The 22,164-nt window shown below is 42.6% G+C and overlaps 1 protein-coding gene across 3 annotated transcripts in view; it reads right to left on the bottom strand.

The window, feature by feature from the left end:
* bcar3 (BCAR3 adaptor protein, NSP family member) overlaps positions 1-22,164 on the bottom strand; it is a 189,569-nt gene that overhangs the window by 127,859 nt on the left and 39,546 nt on the right. For all 3 annotated transcript variants that reach the window (XM_061883825.1, XM_061883823.1, XM_061883824.1), the window contains exons 2-3: positions 14,060-14,243; positions 5,836-6,081 (exon numbers count right to left, since the gene is read on the bottom strand). In XM_061883825.1, coding sequence (XP_061739809.1) covers positions 5,836-6,081; positions 14,060-14,235 — 422 coding nt within the window. In that variant the 5' untranslated portion in view covers positions 14,236-14,243. The remainder of the gene's footprint in view (positions 1-5,835; positions 6,082-14,059; positions 14,244-22,164) is intronic.

The following is a 22,164-nucleotide window of genomic DNA, read 5'->3' on the forward strand; positions in this document are numbered from 1 at the left end:
TGTGTGTAAGAAATTGAAACGCGCCCCCTTTAGCCAACAAATATAATGTGTGTGTAAAATTACTTTGGTGTGTGTGTGTGTGTGCTTGTATTTCTACCCTTCTTGAGACACCAACAAGGAAAAGTACCTACAATATGAGGACCGCTGAACAAGTTAGGACATAAATCATGGTCCCAATACAGAAAAAAACATTGCATCTAATAGAGAATGTCTCATTTGCACCCCTGGTGGTGAAATCTATCTAAATGAGGGTGGTCCCAAAAAGGTGGGATTTTTCAAATTGACTGTGTGTCGGTTTTAAAAGTGCTCTCCCTCTGATCAACATATGAAATAACAAGTGTGTGTAAGAAATTGAAATGTGCCCCCTTTGGCCAAAATAATAAAAAATAAATAAATACATGTGTGTATAGAGACATTCTGTAATAACTTGAAGTAATTAATGTAGATTAAAAAACAATTACTTACAAAATAAAAAAAAATAATTAATTAACTAAAAGCAGTCTTTTTCTTACAATGTTTAGACTTTTTTCTTATAAAATTGGGAACGATTTCTCATATTCTTTATGTTTCTGTGATATTGCAATATTTCCTCGTAAAATTATTACTTTTTCATGTAAATGTATTACTTTTTTATTCGTTTAAAATTCTGACTTTTATCACAATATTGCCATTTATTTTGTTGTTCTTGTAAAATAGTGATTTTTCTTTTGTAAAATTATGACTTTTGTCATTATTTTACCAAGTAAAATTCTCATGATGATAATTTTGGCAATATTTTCAAGTTTTCATAGAAATGTGTTACTTTTGTCGAGTAAAATGACCGATCTTTTCCTAAAATTGCCAACATTTTGAGCTTTCCTACAAAAATTGCGACTGTTATTGAGTAAAAACTTTAATCATAATATTGCACAAATGTCCAGTTCTTCTTGTCAAATCTAGACTTGCCTTTTATTATAATACTGCCAAAAATTCTAAGTTTTTCTTGTGAAATTGTAACTTTTTTTCTTGTGAAATTCCAACAATTTCACATTTTCATAGTATGTATATATTATTAGTGTTGTAAATACAAATATTTATATATCTAGAAAGGGTGGCCCTACAGACTTAGGCATTTTTCACAGGTCTCAAGAAGGTCAGAAATACAAGAATGTGTGTGTGAAGTGAAGTGAATTATATTTATATAGCGCTTTTCTCAACTGACTCAAAGCGCTTTTACATAGTGACACCCAATATCTAAGTTCCATTTAAACCAGTGTGGGTGGCACTGGGAGCAGGTGGGTAAAGTGTCTTGCCCAAGGACACAACGGCAGTAACTAGGGTGGCACAAGCGGGAATCAAACCTGCAACCCTCAAGTTGCTGGCACAGCCACTCTACCAACCGAGCTATGCCGTGTGTGTGTGTGTGTGTGTGTGTGTGTGAGTGTGTGTGTGTGTGTGTGTGTGGCAACGCACATGAGACATGTGTTGCAGTACTAGTAGATAACCACCAGAGGGCAGTGTGGAACAAGTACAGTAGCTGTGAACTGCAACATGAGGTATTTAAAGAAGGCTTCCTCATTTCAGAGCAATATTTTATGCATATTTTGGGCATTTTGCACCTACTTAATTTTGATTTGAATCGAGAAAAAATGGACATTTGACAAGGGTAACAATGTTGATGAGGAAAACAAGCTGCATCCCCCCCCGTCCCCCCACTCGGCTCAGCTGTCGTCCTCCTTCTTTTCCTCACTTGGTGGTCCGCCGCCGTGCCCGCTGAGACCATTAGAAAGACGAGCCGGCCAATCAGGAGCTGGAGCAACTTGAGGTCAGGGGTCTAGGGTCAGCCGACAGGGTGAGCAATGGAAAGTCAAGACGGACTGGCCGGTGGTTGCATACCAATGACGTGCACCCCCTTATCTTTTTATAGAAGACTCATTAGTGGCAAGTCCTGCTTCAAATCAACACGTCGGATGGAATGAATGAACATAGTGAGCATCTGGAAAGACCTCGTGGCTGCCCTGTGTATTTATTATAATGTAATCCGGGGCGGATTCAAGAAGAAGAGTGCGGTTTTCGTCCTGGTCTTGGAACTGTGGACCAGCTCTATACTCTCGGCAGGGTCCTTGAGGGTGCATGGGAGTTGGCCCAACCAGTCTACATGTTCTTTGTGGACTTGGGGAAGGCATTCGACCGTGTCCTAGGGAAGTCCTGTGGGGAGTGCTCAGAGAGTATGGGGTATCGGACTGTCTTATTGTGGCGGTCCACTCCCTGTATGATCAGTGTCTGAGCTTGGTCCGCATTGCCGGCAGTAAGTCGGACTTGTTTCCAGTGATGGTTGGACTCCGCCAAGGCTGCCCTTTGTCACCGATTCTGTTCATAACTTTTATGGACAGAATTTCTAGGCGCAGTCAGGATGTTGAGGGGATCCGGTTTGGTGACTGCAGGATTAGGTCTCTGCTTTTTGCAGATGATGTGGTCCTGATGGCTTCATCCGGCCAGGATCTTCAGCTCTCGCTGGATCGGTTCGCAGCCGAGTGTGAAGCGACCGGGATGAGAATCAGCACCTCCAAGTCCCAGTCCATGGTTCTCACCTGGAAAAAGGTGGAGTGCCATCTCCAGGTTGGGGATGAGACCCTGCCTCAAGTGGAGGAGTTCAAGTACTGCGGAGTCTTGTTCACGAGTGAGGGAAGAGTGGATTGGGAAATCGACAGGCGGATCGGTCCGGCGTCTTCAGTAACGTGGACGCTGTATCCGTCCGTTGTGGTGAAGAAGGAGCTGAGCCGGAAGGCAAAGCTCTCAATTTACCGGTGGATCTATGGTCATGAGCTTTGGGTTATGACCGAAAGGATAAGATCACGGGTACAAGCGACGGAAATTAGTTTCCTCCGCCGGTTGGCGGGGTTCTCTCTTAGAGATAGGGTGAGAAGCTCTGCCATCCGGGAGGAGCTCAAAGGAAATCCACTGCTCCTCCACACCGAGAGGAGCTGGATGAGGTGGTTCGGGCATCTGCTCAGGATGCCACCCTCGGGAGGTGTTTAGGGCACGTCCGACCGGTAGGAGGCAACGGGGAAGACCCAGGACACGTTGGGAAGACTATGTCTCCCGGCTGGCCTGGGAACGCTTGGACGAAGTGGCTGGGGAGAGGGAAGTCTGGGCTTCCCTGCTTAGGCTGAAAGACGAAGTAGGATGAAGATGGATGGCTGGATGGACTATTAGTGGACCAGCAGCACACGCAATCCTGTGTGCTTCATGGACTGTATCCCTTGCAGACTGCATTGATTGAACCAGAGTATTGTTAACAGAATGAAACGATCCTTTTGTGTGAATGAGTGAAGTGAAGGGGTTGGGAGTGTTTTGGGGTTGGTGCACCAACTGTAAGTGTAACTTGTGTTTTTTTATGTTGATTTCATACAAACTACACCACACCCAGAAATGATCAGTCTGCACTGAAGCACAGGTGAGGAGAACCGTGCAACCACCTGTAGGACGACCCGGCTGGACTAATTGTCCCGCTATGTGTCATATCCGATAATCAAATAAATCCAGAGTGGCGGTAAAGAGATGGAGCCTGCATACAAAAAGAGTTGAGAGTAATCTGTGCTCAGTCCTGCCACACCCTGACCTACAAAGGTAACCCAAATGCTGGGGGCTACACGCACACAAACACACAGCTGGCTACATCAGATACAGTCGGCTGTAATTCTACACTCGCCAGACAGAAAGATGGAGGTTGTGATGACGGATGAGGAACGCGTTTTTTGTGTGGCTCCCGTCTGATGTTGAACTAACAGCAACACCCCTCAGGCTTCTGTCTTTTTCACGGGTTTATCTGAGAGGGAACAACCGATTCCTCCAGAGTTTAAAATTCTGATACCGTATACAACCAGGAACTGGGGGTTAAATCACCAAAAATTATTCCTGGGGTGCGGCCACCGCTGCTGCTTAATGTGATTTACGAAAGCAGAAAGTGGCACCGGGGCTATACCCGGACAGCGGAGAAATCAGCGGTACTCACTTTTTTTTAACCAACAAAGAAGCAAAGCACAACGGTGATTAGGTGGCAGATATATATCTGCAAGGGCATTTTTAAGAAGGATATGTAAAGAGAGACTAGATCTTGTGAGACAAGGTCAGCCGACTCCGGAAATGAGTTAAGCTGTCCTGGCAGTGAAATGGTTTACCTGCCACTTCAACCAACTACGAGTAGTACCAATGGCTTATACGGCATCAAACGGCCGTTACAAATTTTGAGTTCAAATATATTTTTTCACATTCAATATGTTTTTTACAAACCCCGTTTCCATATGAGTTGGGAAATTGTGTTAGATGTAAATATAAACAGAATACAATGATTTGCAAATCATTTTCAACCCATATTCAGTTGAATATGCTACAAAGACAACATATTTGATGTTCGAACTGATAAACAATTTTTGTTTTTGCAAATAATCATTAACTTTAGAATTTGATGCCAACAACACGTGACAAAGAACTTGGGAAAGGTGGCAATAAATACGGATAAAGTTGAGGAATGCTCATCAAACACTTATTTGGAACATCCCACAGGTGTGCAGGCTAATTGGGAACAGGTGGGTGCCATGATTGGGTATAAAAGCAGCTTCCATGAAATGCTAAGTAATTCACAAACAAGGATGGGGTGAGGGTCACCAATTTGTAAGCAAATTGTCGAACAGTTTTAGAAAAACATTTCTCAACGAGCTATTGCAAGTAATTTAAGGATTTTACCATCTATGGTCCGTAAAATCATCAAAAGGTTCAGAGAATCTGGTGAAATCACTGCACGTAAGCGATGATATTACAGATCGTTGATCCCTCAGGCGGTACTGCATAAAAAACCGATATCAGTGTGTAAAGGATATCACCACATGGGCTCAGGAACACTTCATAAAACCACTGTCAGTAACTACAGTTGGTCGCTACATCTGTAAGTGCAAGTTAAAACTCTGCTATGCAAAGCAAAAGCTATTTATCAACAACACCCAGGAATGCCGCCGGCTTCGCTGGGCTCGAAATCATTTAAGTTGGACTGATGCAAAGTGGAAAAGTGTTCTGTGGTCTGACGAGTCCACATTTCAAATTATATTTGGAAACTGTGGACGTCGGGTCCTCCGGAACAAAGAGGAAAATAACCATCCGGATTGTTATAGGCGCAAAGTTCAAAAGCCAGCATCTGTGATGGTATGGGGGTGCATTAGTAACTTACACATCTGTGAAGGCACCATTAATGCGGGATGGTCCATACAGGTTTTGGAGCAACATACAGTATGTTGTCATCCAAGCAACGTTATCATGGACGCCCCTGCTTATTTCAGCAAAACAATGCCGAGCCATGTGTTACAACAGCGTGGCATCGTAGTAAAAGAGTGCGGGTACTTTCCTGGCCCGCCCGCCTACATGTCTCCCTTCGAAAATGTGTGGCGCATTATGAAGCGTAAAATACGACAACAAGACCCTGGACTTTTGAACAACTCAAGCTGTACATCAAGCAAGAATGGGAAATAATTCCACTTTCAAAGCTTCAACAATTAGTTTCCTCAGTTCCCAAACGTTTTTTGAGTGTTGTTAAAAGAAAAGGTGATGTAACACAGTGGTGAACATGCCCTTTCCCAACTACTTTGGCACGTTTTGCAGCCATGAAATTCTAAGTTAATTATTATTTGCAAAAAAAAACAAAGTTTATGACTTTGAACATCAAATATGTTGTCTTTGTAGCATATTCAACTGAATATGGGTTGAAAAGGATTTACAAATCATTGTATTCTGTTTATATTTACATCTAACACAATTTCATTTGTAGTAAATGAAGTTCATCAGTAATGAATCTGCCTTCCTTACCCGTAACTGTGGAAGTCATCAATGATATTTTGGACCAGTGGTGAAGGAATATGCTGGTGGACACGCGTCTCTGCCAATGTTGAGCTCCCGCCAAGTACTTGCTGGGTGTGACTGGCTCGGGGGTCCCAGGTGTAGGTCGCGGGGCCAAGGTTGGGCCCGCCTCTCTTGCGTCTTGGAAGAGTTCCATGAATGGAAATGTGCTGGTAAGCAGCTGCAGGGAACTCTGATCCTAATCCTGGAGGGAGACTGAGGAGAGAAAAAAAACAATATTACTGTATATTACAAACCCCGTTTCCATATGAGTTGGGAAGTTGTGTTAGATGTAAATATAAACAGAATACAATGATTTGTAAATCATTTTCAACCCATATTCAGTTGAATATGCTACAAAGACAACATATTTGATGTTCAAACTGATAAACATATTTTTTTTTTGCAAATAATCATTAACTTTAGAATTTGATGCTAGCAACACATGACGAAGAAGTTGGGAAAGGTGGCAATAAATACTGATAAACTTGAGGAATGCTCATCAAACACTTATTTGGAACATCCCACAGGTGTGCAGGCTAATTGGGAACAGGTGGGTGCCATGATTGGGTATAAAAACAGCTTCCCAAAAAATGCTCAGTCTTTCACAAGAGAGGATGGGGCGAGGTACACCCCTTTGTCCACAACTGCGTGAGCAAATAGTCAAACAGTTTGAGAACAACGTTTCTCAAAGTCCAAATGCAAGAAATTTACGGATTTCAACATCTACGCTCCATAATATCATCAAATGGTTCATAAAATCGGGAGAAATCACTCCACGTAAGCGGCATGGCCGGAAACCAACATTGAATGACCGTGACCTTCGATCCCTCAGACGGCACTGTATAAAAAAATGACATCAATCTCTAAAGGATATCACCACAAGGGCTCAGGAACACTTCAGAAAACTACTGTCACTAAATACAGTTTGTCGCTACATCTGTAAGTGCAAGTTAAAGCTCTACTATGCAAAGTGAAATCCATTTATCAACAACATCCAGAAACGCCGCCGGCTTCTCTGGGCCCGAGATGATCTAAGATGGACTGATGCAAAGTGGAAAAGTGTTCTGTGGTCTGACGAGTCCACATTTCAAATTGTCTTTGGAAATATTCGACATCGTGTCATCCGGACCAAAGGGGAAGCGAACCATCCAGACTGTTATCGACGCAAAGTTCAAAAGCCAGCATCTGTGATGGTATGGGGGTGCATTAGTGCCCAAGGCATGGGTAACTTACACATCTGTGAAGGCACCATTAATGCTGAAAGGTACATACAGGTTTTGGAACAACATATGCTGCCATCTAAGCGCTGTCTTTTTCATGGACGCCCCTGCTTATTTCAGAAAAACAATGCCAAGCCACATTCAGCACGTGTTACAACAGCGTGGCTTCATAAAAAAAGAGTGCAGGTACTTTCCTGGCCCGCCAGCCGTCCAGACCTGTCTCCCATGGAAAATGTGTGGCGCATTTTGAAGCGTAAAATACGACAGCGGAGACCCCGGACTGTTGAACGACTGAAGCTCTACATAAAACAAGAATGGAAAAGAATTCCACTTTCAAAGCTTCAACAATTAGTTTCCTCAGTTCCCAAACGTTTTTGGAGTGTTGTTAAAAGAAAAGGTGATGTAACACAGTGGTGAACATGCCCTTTCCCAACTACTTTGGCACGTTTTGCAGCCATGAAATTCTAAGTTAATTATTATTTGCAAAAAAAAACAAAGTTTATGACTTTGAACATCAAATATGTTGTCTTTGTAGCATATTCAACTGAATATGGGTTGAAAAGGACTTGCAAATCATTGTATTCTGTTTATATTTACATCTAACACAATTTTCCCACAATTTGTAATATTTTTTACTACAGTATTTAAACTTGTGGTGACCAAAGTCCATGTTTGCTTATTAAATCATCACAGTACTTTGAACTATTCAGGATTTAGCGACAATAGCATCTGTTTTTCCTAAGGCAGGCGCCATAAAAACAGACATTTATAGACAACGTCATTACAAGAGCACTTGCAAGAAATATTAGCCATAAAAACAAGTCAACATGGAGATAATTAGATAAGCATGCACGATACAGATGTTTAAAGGACTGGTTTGTCGTTAAACAATGTTTTAGTGGGTTTTTTCCAAGGTTGGGTAGTGTAATTTGAGCTATGGTGTGCCTCCGATAGACAATCATTTAGTTCAGGGGCCATTTTTTAACGGCCCCACGTCACATTTTAAAAATACGATTGAAAAAATTAAAACCATAAAAAGTGATATAAAAGAGCAAACGGGTGAAATGTAACAAGAAAATGTTGCAATGTTTACTTTAATAACACAAAGCTGCCATGCGGGCTGGTTCTTTCTTTAAAACATAATAATGAATCAAAATCAATGTCATTTTGAATTATTGACCTATTCAAGTCTCCAACTACGTCTCGTTTAAATATTCCACTTTGAGATATTTTGGGGGAAAATTATGCATTTTTTGTGTCTGCCATATAAAAAAATGGAGCTGTTTTTTCTGTTTTTTTTTAATAAGGCCTGAAAACAACAACAAAAAACAAACAACAATACAATTTAGGATTAAAGGATTGATCTGAAGATGATCTCGAGATTATTATGTTAAAAGTAAACAGTAAAAAAATATATAACTTATTTTTTAACACTTTAATGAGTAGGACACTTTTGTATCCCTAATAATTTTGGTGTGATTTTTTTTTAAGTGTCATTGCTCAAAAGATAATAATGAATTAAAATCAATGGTGTTATGAGTTAGACCTTTTTAAGGCTCCAATTATTATATTATCTCAAAAATTCCACTTAAAAATTTTATTGGGTGAAAATATTGCATATTTTGTGTTTTTTTCCATAAAAAACAGGGTTTTCTTTGACAAAAAGAGCATACAACTTGAATCTTATATATTGACAGAATGACCTAATGTTGATCTAGACCAGGGGTCACCAACACAGATGAGTCGCCCGCTGGCCTGTTCTAAAAATAGCTCAAATAGCAGCACTTACCAGTGAGCTGCCTCTGTTTTTTTACATTTTATTTATTTACTAGCAAGCTGGTCTCGCTTTTCTTGACATTATTAATTGTAAGAGAGACAAAACTCAAATAGAATTTGAAAATTCAAGAAAATATTTTAAAGACTTGGTCTTCACTTGTTTAAATAAATTCATTTATTTTTTTACTTTGCTTCTTATAACTTTCAGAAAGACAATTTTAGAGAAAAAATACAATCTTAAAAATGATTTTAGGATTTTTAAACACATATACCTTTTTACCTTTTGAATTCCTTCCTCTTCTTTCCCGACAATTTAAATCAATGTTCAAGTATTTTTTTTAATGTAAAGAATAAATACATTTTAATTTAATTCTTTATTTTAGCTTTTGTTTTTTCGACGAAGAATATTTGTGAAATATTTCTTCAAACCTATTATGATTAAATATCAAAAAAAATATTCTGGTAAATCTAGAAAATCTGTAGAATCAAATTTAAATCTTATTTCAAAGTCTTTTGAATTTCTTTTAAAATTTTTGTTCTGTAAAATCTAGAAGAAATAATGATTTGTCTTTGTTAGAAATATAGCTTGGTCCAATTTGTTATATATTCTGACAAAGTGCAGATTGGATTTTAACCTATTTAAAACATGTCATTCACATTCTAAAATTAATCTTATTCAGGAAAAATGTACTAATGATGTTCCATAAATTTTTAATTTTTTCAAAAAGAATCGAATTGGCTAGTTTTTCTCTTCATTTTTTTCGGTTGAATTTTGAATTTTAAAAAGTCGAAATTGAAGATAAACTATGTTTCAAAATGTAATTTTCATTTTTTCCTGTTTTCTCCTCTTTTAAACCCTTAAATTAAGTGTTTTTTCATCATTTATTCTCTACAAAAAACCTTCCGTAAAAGGAAAAAAATGTACGGCAGAAATACCCATATATATATATATATATATATATAGATGTATTTATGAAAGGTAAATTGTTTCTGGCCATTTATTTAAGTGTGTATCAAACTGGTAGCCCTTGGCATTAATCAGTACCCAAGAAGTAGCTCTTGGTTTCAAAAAGGTTGCTGAACCCTGATCTAGAAATTTAAAACTTGAAAAATAATACAAATAATAATACTGAATAATGACACATTTTTAATATTTTTTTGACCAAAATCCTATGGGGACTGAGTAGAGGCCTGAATGTATATTTTTTTATACATATATTGTATTGGTTTTTAAAATAAAAAAAATATATAAAAATGGCCCCCGCTTGCTTTGATTTTTCAGTGTGCGGCCCTCGGTGGAAAAAGTTTGGACACCCCCGATTTAGTTAAATGTACATCCTGTACAATGCTGGATGTTACAACCGCCCCAGGCTTAGGCTCATTTATTGCTTCAGTTGACTTTTCTTTTGTGCAAAAACTCGTAAAAGCTCATTCAAAACCACAAGATCAAAACCACCTGATAGTCTAAAAACAAGGCCCCCCCAAACTACGGCCCGCCAGCGTCCAAAATCCGTCCCGTGGGTAGTACCCAGTAACAAAATTTAGAATTCTTTTATTTTTTCTAAATTACAATTTTTTAAAATTGGGGCGGTATAGCTTGGTTGGTAGAGTGGCCGTGCCAGCAACTTGAGGGTTGCAGGTTCGATCCCCGCTTCTGCCATCCTAGTCACTGCCGTTGTGTCCTTGGGCAAGACACTTTACCCACCTGCTCCCAGTGCCACCCACACTGGTTTAAATGTAACTTAGATATTGGGTTTCACTATGTAAAGCGCTTTGAGTCACTTGAGAAAAAGCGCTATATAAATATAATTCACCTCACTTCACTTATCCTTTCTAGCCCATCCATCAATCCATTTTATATTGCGTGTTACTCTCGGGGTCTCCAAAAAATGCATTTTCCCATCGATAACGTGACGCCATCACGGTCGCGCCGCAGTGTCGGGTAATCTGTAATGAGACATCCATCCATCCATTTTCTTCCGCTTATCCGAGGTCGGGTCGCGGGGGCTGCAGCCTAAGCAGAGAAGCCCAGACTTCCCTCTCCCCAGCCACTTCGTCCAGCTCTCCCCGGGTGATCCCGAGGCATTCCCAGGCCAGCCGGGAGACATAGTCTTCCCAACGTGTCCTGGGTCTTACCCGTGACCTCCTACCGGTCGGACGTGCCCTAAACACCTCCCCAGGGAGGCGTTCAGGGAGCATTCTGACCAGATGCCCAAACCACCTCATCTGGCTCCTCTCGATGTGGAGGAGCAGCGGCTTTACTTTGAGCTCCCCCTGGAGGCCAGAGCTTCTCACCCTATCTCTAAGGGAGAGCCCGAAACTCATTTCGGCCGCTTGTACCCGTGATCTTGTCCTTTCGGTCATAACCCAAAGCTCATGACCATAGTTGAGGATGGGAACGTAGATCGAACGATAAATTGAGAGCTTTCCCTTCCGGCTCAGATCCTTCTTCACCACAACGGATCGATACAGCGTCCGCATTACTGAAGACGCCGCACCGATCCGCCTGTTGATCTCACGATCCACTCTTCCCTCACTCGTGAACAGGACTCCGAGGTACTTGAACTCCTCCACTAAGGGACAAGATCTCTTCCCAAACCCGGATAAGGCACTCCAACCTTTTCCGGGCAAGAACCATGGACTGGGACTTCTAGGTGCTGCTTCCAAACCCCAGTCACTTCACACTCGGCTGCGAACCGATCCAGCGAGAGCTGAAGATCCTGGCCGGATGAAGCCATCAGGACCACATCATCTGCAACAAGCAGAGACCTAATCCTGGAGGCACCAAACCGAATCCCTTCAACGCCCTGACAGCGCTTAGAAATTCTGTCCGTAAAAGTTATGAACAGAATCGGTGACTACTGTATATACTGGATGTATTGTACGAGGTATGTTGGAAAAGATCCAGGTTTGTTGATTGCATGGTTCGATGTGAGGCGTTCCGTAGTCCGTGAGCTGGACGATGATCAACCGAGAGTTGTGGCAGGACATATTGTTACTTTGTTACTCTGACAGCGTGCCCTGAGCATCCGACCGCTGGGGGGGGGGACCCGAGAAGAACAACCCCTTGCTTGAGCGACCGACCACGCTCCGTTGGATTTGTTTCCCCTTTCCCAAGCTCAAGGAGGGGTCATCAAAGGGCAATGTTTTAAAAACCTGGATTAGCTCAAGATGGCCGTGACGACAGAGCTACGAGGGATTGGAAAAGAATGCAGGAAAGTGTGTCAGGGAAGGCTGGGAAACTTCTGTAGACTCAGGGGAGATTACTTCTTCGGGGAAAACTTGTAGAAATTAGTCTTTGGTGACACCAGTCCATGTGTGATGAAGACAGTTTTTCTTTAGAATATACATACATTTCACACATTAAAAAACCTAATATAATAATACAAACGGTCAAAGCCTTTTATTTCTGGCTCAGCTCTCAGCAAAGCTCTCGGTCTACCGGGCTATCTACATTCCTACTCTCACCTATGGTCATGAAGTGTGGGTCATGACTGAAAGAATAAGATCGGGGGTACAAGCGGCCCAAATGAGTTTCCTCAGAAGGGTGATTGGCGTCTCCCTAAGAGACAGGGTGAGAAGTCCAGTCACCCGAGAGAGACTCGGAGTAGAGCCGCTGCTCCTTCGCTTGGAACGGAGCCAGTTTAGGTGGTTCGGGCATCTCGTGGGGATGCCTCACGAGCGACTCCCTAGGGAGGTCCTCGTTGCACGACCCAGATGAGGGGATTACATCTCCCCTCAGGTCTGGGAACGCTTCGGGATCTCCCAGGAGGAAGTTGCTAATGTTGCTCTGGAAAGGGAAGTCTGGGGGTCTCAGCTGGAGCTGTTGTCCCCGTGACCCGATTCCGGATAAGCGGTTGAAGATTGATGGATGCCGCTGCTCCTTCGCTTGGAACGGAGCCAGTTTAGGTGGTTCGGGCATCTCGTGGGGATGCCTCACGAGCGACTCCCTAGGGAGGTCCTCGTTGCACGACCCAGATGAGGGGATTACATCTCCCCTCAGGTCTGGGAACGCTTCGGGATCTCCCAAGAGGAAGTTGCTAATGTTGCTCTGGAGAGGGAAGTCTGGGGGTTTCAGCTGGAGCTTTTGTCCCCGTGACCCGATTCCGGATAAGCGGTTGAAGATTGATGGATGCCGCTGCTTCTTCGCTTGGTACGGAGCCAGCTTAGGTGGTTCGGGCATCTCGTGCGGATGCCTTACGAGCGACTCCCTAGGGAGGTCCTCGTTGCACGACCCAGATGAGGGGATTACATCTCCCCTCAGGTCTGGGAACGCTTCGGGATCTCCCAGGAGGAAGTTGCTAATGTTGCTCTGGAGAGGGAAGTCTGGGGGTCTCAGCTGGAGCTGTTGTCCCCGTGACCCGATTCCGGATAAGCGGTTGAAGATTGATGGATGCCGCTGCTCCTTCGCTTGGAACGGAGCCAGTTTAGGTGGATCGGGCATCTCGTGGGGATGCCTTACGAGCGACTCCCTAGGGAGGTCCTCGTTGCACGACCCAGATTAAGGGATTACATCTCCCCTCAGGTCTGGGAACGCTTCGGGATCCCCCAGGAGGAAGTTGCTAATGTTGCTCTGGAGAGGGAAGTCTGGGGGTCTCAGCTGGAGCTGTTGTCCCCGTGACCCGATTCCGGATAAGCGGTTGAAGATTGATGGATGCCGCTGCTCCTTCGCTTGGAACGGAGCCAGTTTAGGTGGATCGGGCATCTCGTGGGGATGCCTCACGAGCGACTCCCTAGGGAGGTCCTCGTTGCACGACCCAGATTAAGGGATTACATCTCCCCTCAGGTCTGGGAACGCTTCGGGATCTCCCAGGAGGAAGTTGCTAATGTTGCTCTGGAGAGGGAAGTCTGGGGGTCTCAGCTGGAGCTGTTGTCCCCGCGACCCGATTCCGGATAAGCGGTTGAAGATTGATGGATGCTGCTGCTCCTTTGCTTTGTACGGAGCCAGTTTAGGTGGTTCGGGCATCTCGTGGGGATGCCTTACGAGCGACTCCCTAGGGAGGTCCTCGTTGCACGACCCAGATTAAGGGATTACATCTCCCCTCAGGTCTGGGAATGCTTCGGGATCTCCCAGGAGGAAGTTACTAATGTTGCTCTGGAGAGGGAAGTCTGGGGGTTGTCCCCGCGACCCGATTCCGGACAAGCGGTTGAAGATTGATAGATGGAAAGCTTTTTACCGTACTTCACTGACGTACCTCGGTCTAGAGCTGAGGAGATCCATAGAGCAGGCAATGGAGGCTTGCAGCTTCCTTGAGGGGCAGCTACTTCCAATGGGGGCTTCAAGGGCCGGGGCAGGGGCCGCGGTGCCTCCCAGGGTGTGATGCATATGGAGCGACCTGGGCAGGCTGGCAAAACGCCCCTCAGCCATCATCCTCAGCTCTACAGGGACAAGAGCAAATGAATCAATAACATTGATTTGGAGAAATTAAACCACTTCATTATTCTATTCCTGATGAAGACACGATAATAGCTGAGGGACATTTTCTTGGAGGAGTTTGAGAAATCAGAGGGCAAACATTCTGTGTTTTGATTTAATCAAAATATATTTACGGCATCAAGGGAAAATTCATCCAAACATACAGTGTGGGTGGTGGGTGATACTGCACGTTAGCATCCGTCACATAATTAAGCAAACAAAGATCCCGTATTGCCCACCAATGCCAATGCTGATACACTATATTTCCAAAAGTATTTGGCCACCCATCCAAATGATCAGAATCAGGTGTCCTAATCACTTGGAGGAATTATGGTGTGGGGGGTTGTTTTAGCAAGGTCGATAAAAACATTGATTACAGATGCATTGAACTTGACTGGCCTGCACAGAGTCCTGACCTGAACCGGATAGAACACTTTTGGGATGAATTAGAATGTATAAAAAACAACACGGTCTAGCTCCATCCTATCTTGCCGATTGTATTGTACCATAAGTCCCGGCAAGAAATCTGCGTTCAAAGGACTCCGGCTTATTAGGGATTCCCAAAGCCCAAAAAAAGTCTGCGGGCTATAGAGTGTTTTCCGTTCGGGCTCCAGTACTCTGGAATGCCCTCCCGGTAACAGTTCGAGATGCCACCTCAGTAGAAGCATTAAAGTCTCACCTTAAAACTCATTTGTATACTCTAACCTTTAAATAGACTCCCTTTTTAGACCAGTTGATCTGCCGTTTCTTTTCTTTTTCTCCTATGTCCCACTCTCCCTTGTGGAGGGGGTCCGGTCCGATCCGGTGGCCATGTACTGCTTGCCTGTGTATCGGCCGGGGACATCTCTGCGCTGCTGATCCGCCTCCGCTTGGGATGGTTTCCTGCTGGCTCCGCTGTGAACGGGACCGCTCGCTGCTGTGTTGGATCCGCTTTGGACTGGACTCTCGCGGCTGTATTGGATCCATTATGGATTGAACTTTTACAGTATCATGTTAGACCCGCTCGACATCCATTGCTTTCGTCCTCTCCAAGGTTCTCATAGTCATCATTGTCACCGACGTCCCACTGGGTGTGAGTTTTCCTTGCCCTTACGTGGGCCTACCGAGGATGTCGTAGTGGTTTGTGTTGTGGTTTGTGCAGCCCTTTGAGACACTAGTGATTTAGGGCTATATAAGTAAACATTGATTGATTGATTGATTGATTCTTGACCAACAGACCTCACCGATGTGCTTTTGGAAGAATGGTAGGAAAATTCGTAATTGTAAGACTAGGACTGTAGTGGGGTTTGTTTCCCCGAGGTGCAAAACGATCGAAGGTACGAACATTATTTAATTTTAACACTCAAAAAAGGAACAAACGAAAGGCGCTCACAAGGAGACCTCAAACTTGCACGATGGCATTAATAACGAGAAAACGTACTTGGAAACGGGAAAGAACGGGACATGGATCATTGGCATGGATTACAAAGTGCGTAGAAGGTGATCGAGGGTGATGTTGCCAGGCTGACTACCTGGCAACTGTGGCTTAAATAATACTGTGGTGATTAGTGAAAACAGGTGCGTGACATGGGGACGAGGTGAAAACTAATGGGTTGACATGGAAACAAAGCAAACAAGGAAGTGCAATAACAGGAAACAAAACAAAACATAACTAAACAAAACATGATCAGAAGACATGACAGTAATAGCTGCAAAATGTGATGGAATGGGATGGCACTTCCAGTTCATATGTGAGTCAAGGCAGGTGGCCAAATACTTTTGGATATGTAGTGTACTTTTGTTACGTGAACTGTTTCAAGATTAATAAGTGATTTCGCCCTTTATTTTCTTGAGCATGATAACAATCAGACATAAAAAAAGTTCACTTCCCAGTAATACAAAAATCCGATACGAATCCTTAGGCCATTTAATTAATTTTCTTATTCTATTTATTATCACTCTCTATACGAATATAATCAGACACAAATATGTGTGTTTGTATTAGTGTTTTCCTGATACCAATATTTTGGTACTGGTACCAAAATGTATTTCTATACTTTTCGGTACTTTTCTAAATAAAGGGCACCACAAAAAAATTCCATTATTTATAATTGCAAGTTTGTCCTTAAATTTGTCTTTTAGCAGTAAGTAAGCAAACAAAGGCTCCTAATTAGTCTGCAGGAACATATTGTGTCATATATCATTCTATTATTTTGTCAACATTATTAAGGACAAGTGGTAGAAAATGAATTATTAATCTACTCGTTCATTTACTATTAATATCTGCTTATTTTCTCTTTTAACATGTTCTATCTACACTTCTGTTAAAATGTAACAATCACTTATTCTTCTCTTGTTTGGATGCTTGACATTCGTTTTGGATGATACCACAAATTTGGGTATCAATCCGATACCAAGTCGTTACAGGATCATACATAATTGATATTTCCTGAATTTATAAACATAATATACATTTTTTTATAAAATGAAAGAAGATTTTGTGATGCTAATCATAGTAGTATCGACTAGATACACTTCTATACTTGGTATCATTACAGTGGATGTCAGGTGTAGATCCACCAATGGCGTTTGTTTACATTGTGTCGCCGGTGAGCTACGGTGTGTAGTGAAGCCTGTTTAGCTGGGTGTGGAAGGACCGGCCTTGAAGCACAGCTGGCAGGTGATTGGATTACCCAGCTGGGACTAATCATTCAATCACCCACCATGCATATTAGCAGCAGCCGGGCCGAGACACGGGCGTTGGAGCTAGAGAGAGACAAGCTGGAGAACAGTGCGAGACACAGACTGGGGAGCAAAGCAGAAACACGCCGGACTGAAAAGTCTCAACTATATACTGCTGAAAAGCAAACCATATGACATAGCGATGGGAGGCGTGGGTGGGGGGGTATTAGAGTATAATAGTACGGTATAGTACCGAATATGATTCATTAGTGTTGCAGTACGATACGAATACCAGTATACCGTACAATCCTAGTAGTATATATATATATATATATATATATATATATATATACATACATATACACATATATATACATATCTATGCATGTATGTATGTGTATACAAATATATATATATATATATATATATATATATCCATCCATCCATCCTCTTCCGCTTATCCGAGGTCGGGTCGCGGGGGCAACAGCCTAAGCAGGGAAACCCAGACTTCCCTCTCCCCAGCCACTTCGTCCAGCTCTTCCCGGGGGATCCCGAGGCGTTCCCAGGCCAGCCGGGAGGCATAGTCTTCCCAACGTGTCCTGGGTCTTCAGTATATATATATATGTATATATATATATATATACATACACATACATAAAAACATATACATATGTATACACACACACATATATATATACATATATATATAAACATATACATATGTATACACATACATACATGCATATATATATATATACATGCATATATATATATATACATGCATATATATATATATATATATATATATATATATATATATATATATATATATATATATATATATATATATATATGTATACATATATGTATATATATATATATTAATTTTTTTTAAATGATCTATAGTGTAAGTCTTTTGTTGTTTTTGTTATTGTTTACAAACTCTGGAATTGAGTCCCCTCGACACAGGAAGGCCTTAATGGCAAAACACTAAAGTTTTAAAAGATATATATGTATTTATATGATATCATTTAAATGTTTAATTGACACTGTTGCATCACTATCCTGTGTTTCTTGTCGGATTATAATTGTGATCAAATATTAATCATTCAATGATCTACAACATTTTAGGTTTAGATATCTGCACTGGTATGGCCAATACTGACCCTGTAAGTACTTGGTGTTGTATCGATACTAAAATGTGTGATATCGCCCAAAAAATAATGCAATATATCCAAGCAACGGAAGAATATGTGTACATTGCATTTTTACCGAAGTATAGCTCGAACCATGTTACAACAACTATCAAGAGTAAATTAGCGAGTAGGTTAATAATAGTTTTGACGAAATAATACAACTTTCTATTTACATACCAAATAACATTTGGTATGTGAGATTTATTTATTTTTTCTTCAAGAAATGTCAGGTCAGACTTAATGTATTGTTTTTCCTGTGCTGGTGTCCAGCGTGACTATTTTTTCCACTTCCTGTTTTTGGGGGTTCTTCTTTTGCCACTGCAGTCACCTGCCTCTGACTAAATGGTCACGAGACGCACCTGCCTCTGATCACTAATCAGAAGACTCCAGTGTATATATAATGTCCTGGGCATGACGTTAAAGTGCATCCGGCAGTGGAGGCTCCTCTAAGGGGTCTTGGGGCACTAGGAGGTTTACCCCTTTACTACTGTTACCCCAGGTGACCCTTGGCAAAGGCCTAGTACCTGATTACCCCCCAACCAGGGTTACGGTGAAGACCTCAACGGCGGAGCATGCGGAAGACAGTAGATGTAAGAACCACCACAACGGCTGCGATGGCGGAAGAAGGCACCCTATATCCATGTGGGCCCAGTTATGGGGAAATAACAACCCAAGACCTGGGTGGCAATAAACACTGATAAAGTTGAGGAATGCTCATCAAACACTTATTTGGAACATCCCACAGGTGTGCAGGCTAATTGGGAACAGGTGGGTGCCATGATTGGGTATAAAAACAGCTTCCCGAAAAATGCTCAGTCTTTCACAAGAAAGGATGGGGCGAGGTACACCCCTTTGTCCACAACTGCGTGAGCAAATAGTCAAACAGTTTAAGAACAACGTTTCTCAAAGTGCAATTGCAAGAAATTTAGGGATTTCAACATCTACGGTCCATGATATCATCAAAAGGTTCAGAGAATCTGGAGAAATCACTCCACGTAAGCAGCATGGCCGGAAACAAACATTGAATGACCGTGACCTTCAATCCCTCAGACGGCACTGTATCAAAAACCGACATCAATCTTTAAAGGATATCACCACATGGGCTCAGGAACACTTCAGAAAACCACTGTCACTAAATACAGTTTGTTGCTACATCTGTAAGTGCAAGTTAAAGCTGTACTATGCAAAGCGAAAGCCATTTATCAACAACATCCAGAAACGCCGCCGGCTTCTTTAGGCCCGAGATCATCTAAGATGGACTGATGCAAAGTGGAAAAGTGTTCTGTGGTCTGACGAGTCCAAATTTCAAATTGTTTTTGGAAATAGTCGACATCGTGTCATCCGGACCAAAGGGGAAGCGAACCATCCAGACTGTTATCGACGCAAAGTTCAAAAGCCAGCATCTGTGATGGTATGGGGGTGCATTAGTGCCCAAGGCATGGGTAACTTACACATCTGTGAAGGCACCATTAATGCTGAAAGGTATATACAGGTTTTGGAACAACATATGCTGCCATATAAGCACCGTCTTTTTCATGGACGCCCCTGCTTATTTCAGCAAGATAATGCCAAACCACATTCAGCACGTGTTACAACAGCGTGGCTGCGTAAAAAAAAAGTGCGGGTACTTTCCTGGCCCGCCTGCAGTCCAGACCTGTTTCCCCTCGAAAAAGTGTGGCGCATTATGAAGCGTAAAATATGACACATGTTGAACGACTGAAGCTCTACATAAAACAAGAATGGGAAAGAATTCCACTTTCAAAGCTTCAACAATTAGTTTCCTCAGTTCCCAAATGTTTATTGAGTGTTGTTAAAAGAAAAGGTGATGTAACACAGTGGTGAACATGCCCTTTCCCAACTACTTTGGCACGTGTTGCAGCCATGAAATTCTAAGTTAATTATTATTTGCCAAAAAAAAAATAACTCATGAGTTTGAACATCAAATATCTTGTGTTTGTAGTGAATTCAATTGAATATTGGTTGAAAATTATTTGCAAATCAGTGTATTCCGTTTATATTTACATCTAACACAATTTCCCAACTCATATGGAAACGGGATTTATACTTAAAAATGCACACATTTAGTTGTTTTCAGTGTTGGAAAAAAATATTATATGGCTCTTACGGAAATACATTTTAAAAATTTGGATTCTTGGCTCTCTCAGCCAAAAAGGTTCCCGACCCTTGTGATAGTGAGACTCCATATAAGTTGACAACAACACTGAGAGCCCAGTTAGGTAACCCAAGAAACATAAATCTGAAGCCTAGCGTTGTAATTTTGTTCCACCTCATACATCTGATATATAGTCTGCACAGTACTCACAATGAAGTCATTATGCACACATGAAAAGAATGAGTGCAACAGGTGCTCATACGCTCACATTGTCATGGATATAAAGCACACATTCCCTGCAGGGCGATCATGCCCATCATTGCATGAGATCGCGCCAGAACTTTGTTTAACTGTTTGTAATGTCCACAAGGAAGCAGCGAGAAGCTGTTTATTGGATGATAATCTGTACTCAATGTTTGGGCATACTGCAGAGACCAACAATGTCATCAAAAAAAAATTGCAGATTTGGTGATTATCAACGACAAAGAAGACGTTCAACATACAGTCGCGGTCAAAAAGTTGACATAGACTTGTAAAGAATATAATGTCATGGCTGTCTTGAGCAAGGGGGTCCAAAGTGTGGCCATTATTTTAAAAATACTGAAATATATATATATATTTTTTTTTTAAACATTAAAAAGTGGAATACAAGAGCAAATAGGTGAAATGCAACGAGAAAAAGTTGTATTGTCGACTCTAATATTACCATTTTTTAAATAATCTGTCAAAAAATAATAATGAATACAAATCATCCATCTATTTTCTTCCGCTTATCCGAGGTCAGGTCGCGGGGGCAACAGCCTAAGCAGGGAAACCCAGACTTCCCTCTCCCCAGCCACTTCGTCTAGCTCTTCCCGGGGGATCCCGAGGCGTTCCCAGGCCAGCCGAGAGACATAGTCTTCCCAACATGGGAGGCGATCGGGTGGCATCCTGACCAGATGCCCGAACATCCTCATCTGGCTCCTCTCCATGTGGAGGAGCAGCGCCTTTACTTTGAGTTCCTCCCGGATGGCGGAGCTTCTCACCCTATCTCTAAGGGAGAGCCCCCCCGCCACCAGGCGGAGGAAACTCATTCGTACCCGTTATCTTGTCCTTTCGGTCATGACCCAAAGCTCATGACCATAGGTGAGGATGGGAACGTAGATCGACCGGTAAATTGAGAGCCCCTTCTTCACCACAACAGATCGGTACAACGTCCGCATTACTGAAGACGCCCCCTGTCGATCTCACGATCCACTCTTCCCTCACTCGTGAACAAGACTCCTAGGTACTTGAACTCCTCCACTTGGGGCAGGGTCTCCTCCCCAACCCGGAGATGGCATTTTCCAGCCAAGAACCATGGACTCGGACTTGGAGGTGCTGATTCTCATTTCGGTTCTTCACACTCGGCTGCGAACCGATCCAGTGAGAGCTGAAGATCCCGGCCAGATGAAGCCATCAGGACCACCTCATCTGCAAAAAGTAGAGACCTAATCCCGTGGCCACCAAACCGGAGCCCTTCAACGCCTTGACTGCGTCTAGAAATTCTGTCCATAAAAGTTATGAACAGAATCAGTGACAAAGGACAGGCCTTGGCGGAGTCCAACCCTCACTGGAAACGTGTCCGACTTACTGCCGGCAATGCGGACCAAGCTCTGGCACTGATCATACAGGGAGCGGACCGCCACAATAAGACAGTCCGGTACCCCATACTCTGTGAGCACTCCCCACAGGACTTCCGGTCGAATGCCTTCTCCAAGTCCACAAAGCACATGTAGACTGGTTGGGCAAACTCCCATGCAGCCTCAAGAACCCTGCCGAGAGTATAGAGCTGGTCCACAGTTCCACGACCAGGACGAAAACCACTCTGATCCTCCTGAATCCGAGGTTCGACTATCCGGCGTAGCCTCCTCTCCAGTACACCTGAATAAACCT

The sequence above is a fragment of the Nerophis ophidion genome, linkage group LG22 (assembly GCF_033978795.1).
Source record: "Nerophis ophidion isolate RoL-2023_Sa linkage group LG22, RoL_Noph_v1.0, whole genome shotgun sequence".
NCBI classification, from domain to species: Eukaryota; Metazoa; Chordata; class Actinopteri; order Syngnathiformes; family Syngnathidae; genus Nerophis; species Nerophis ophidion.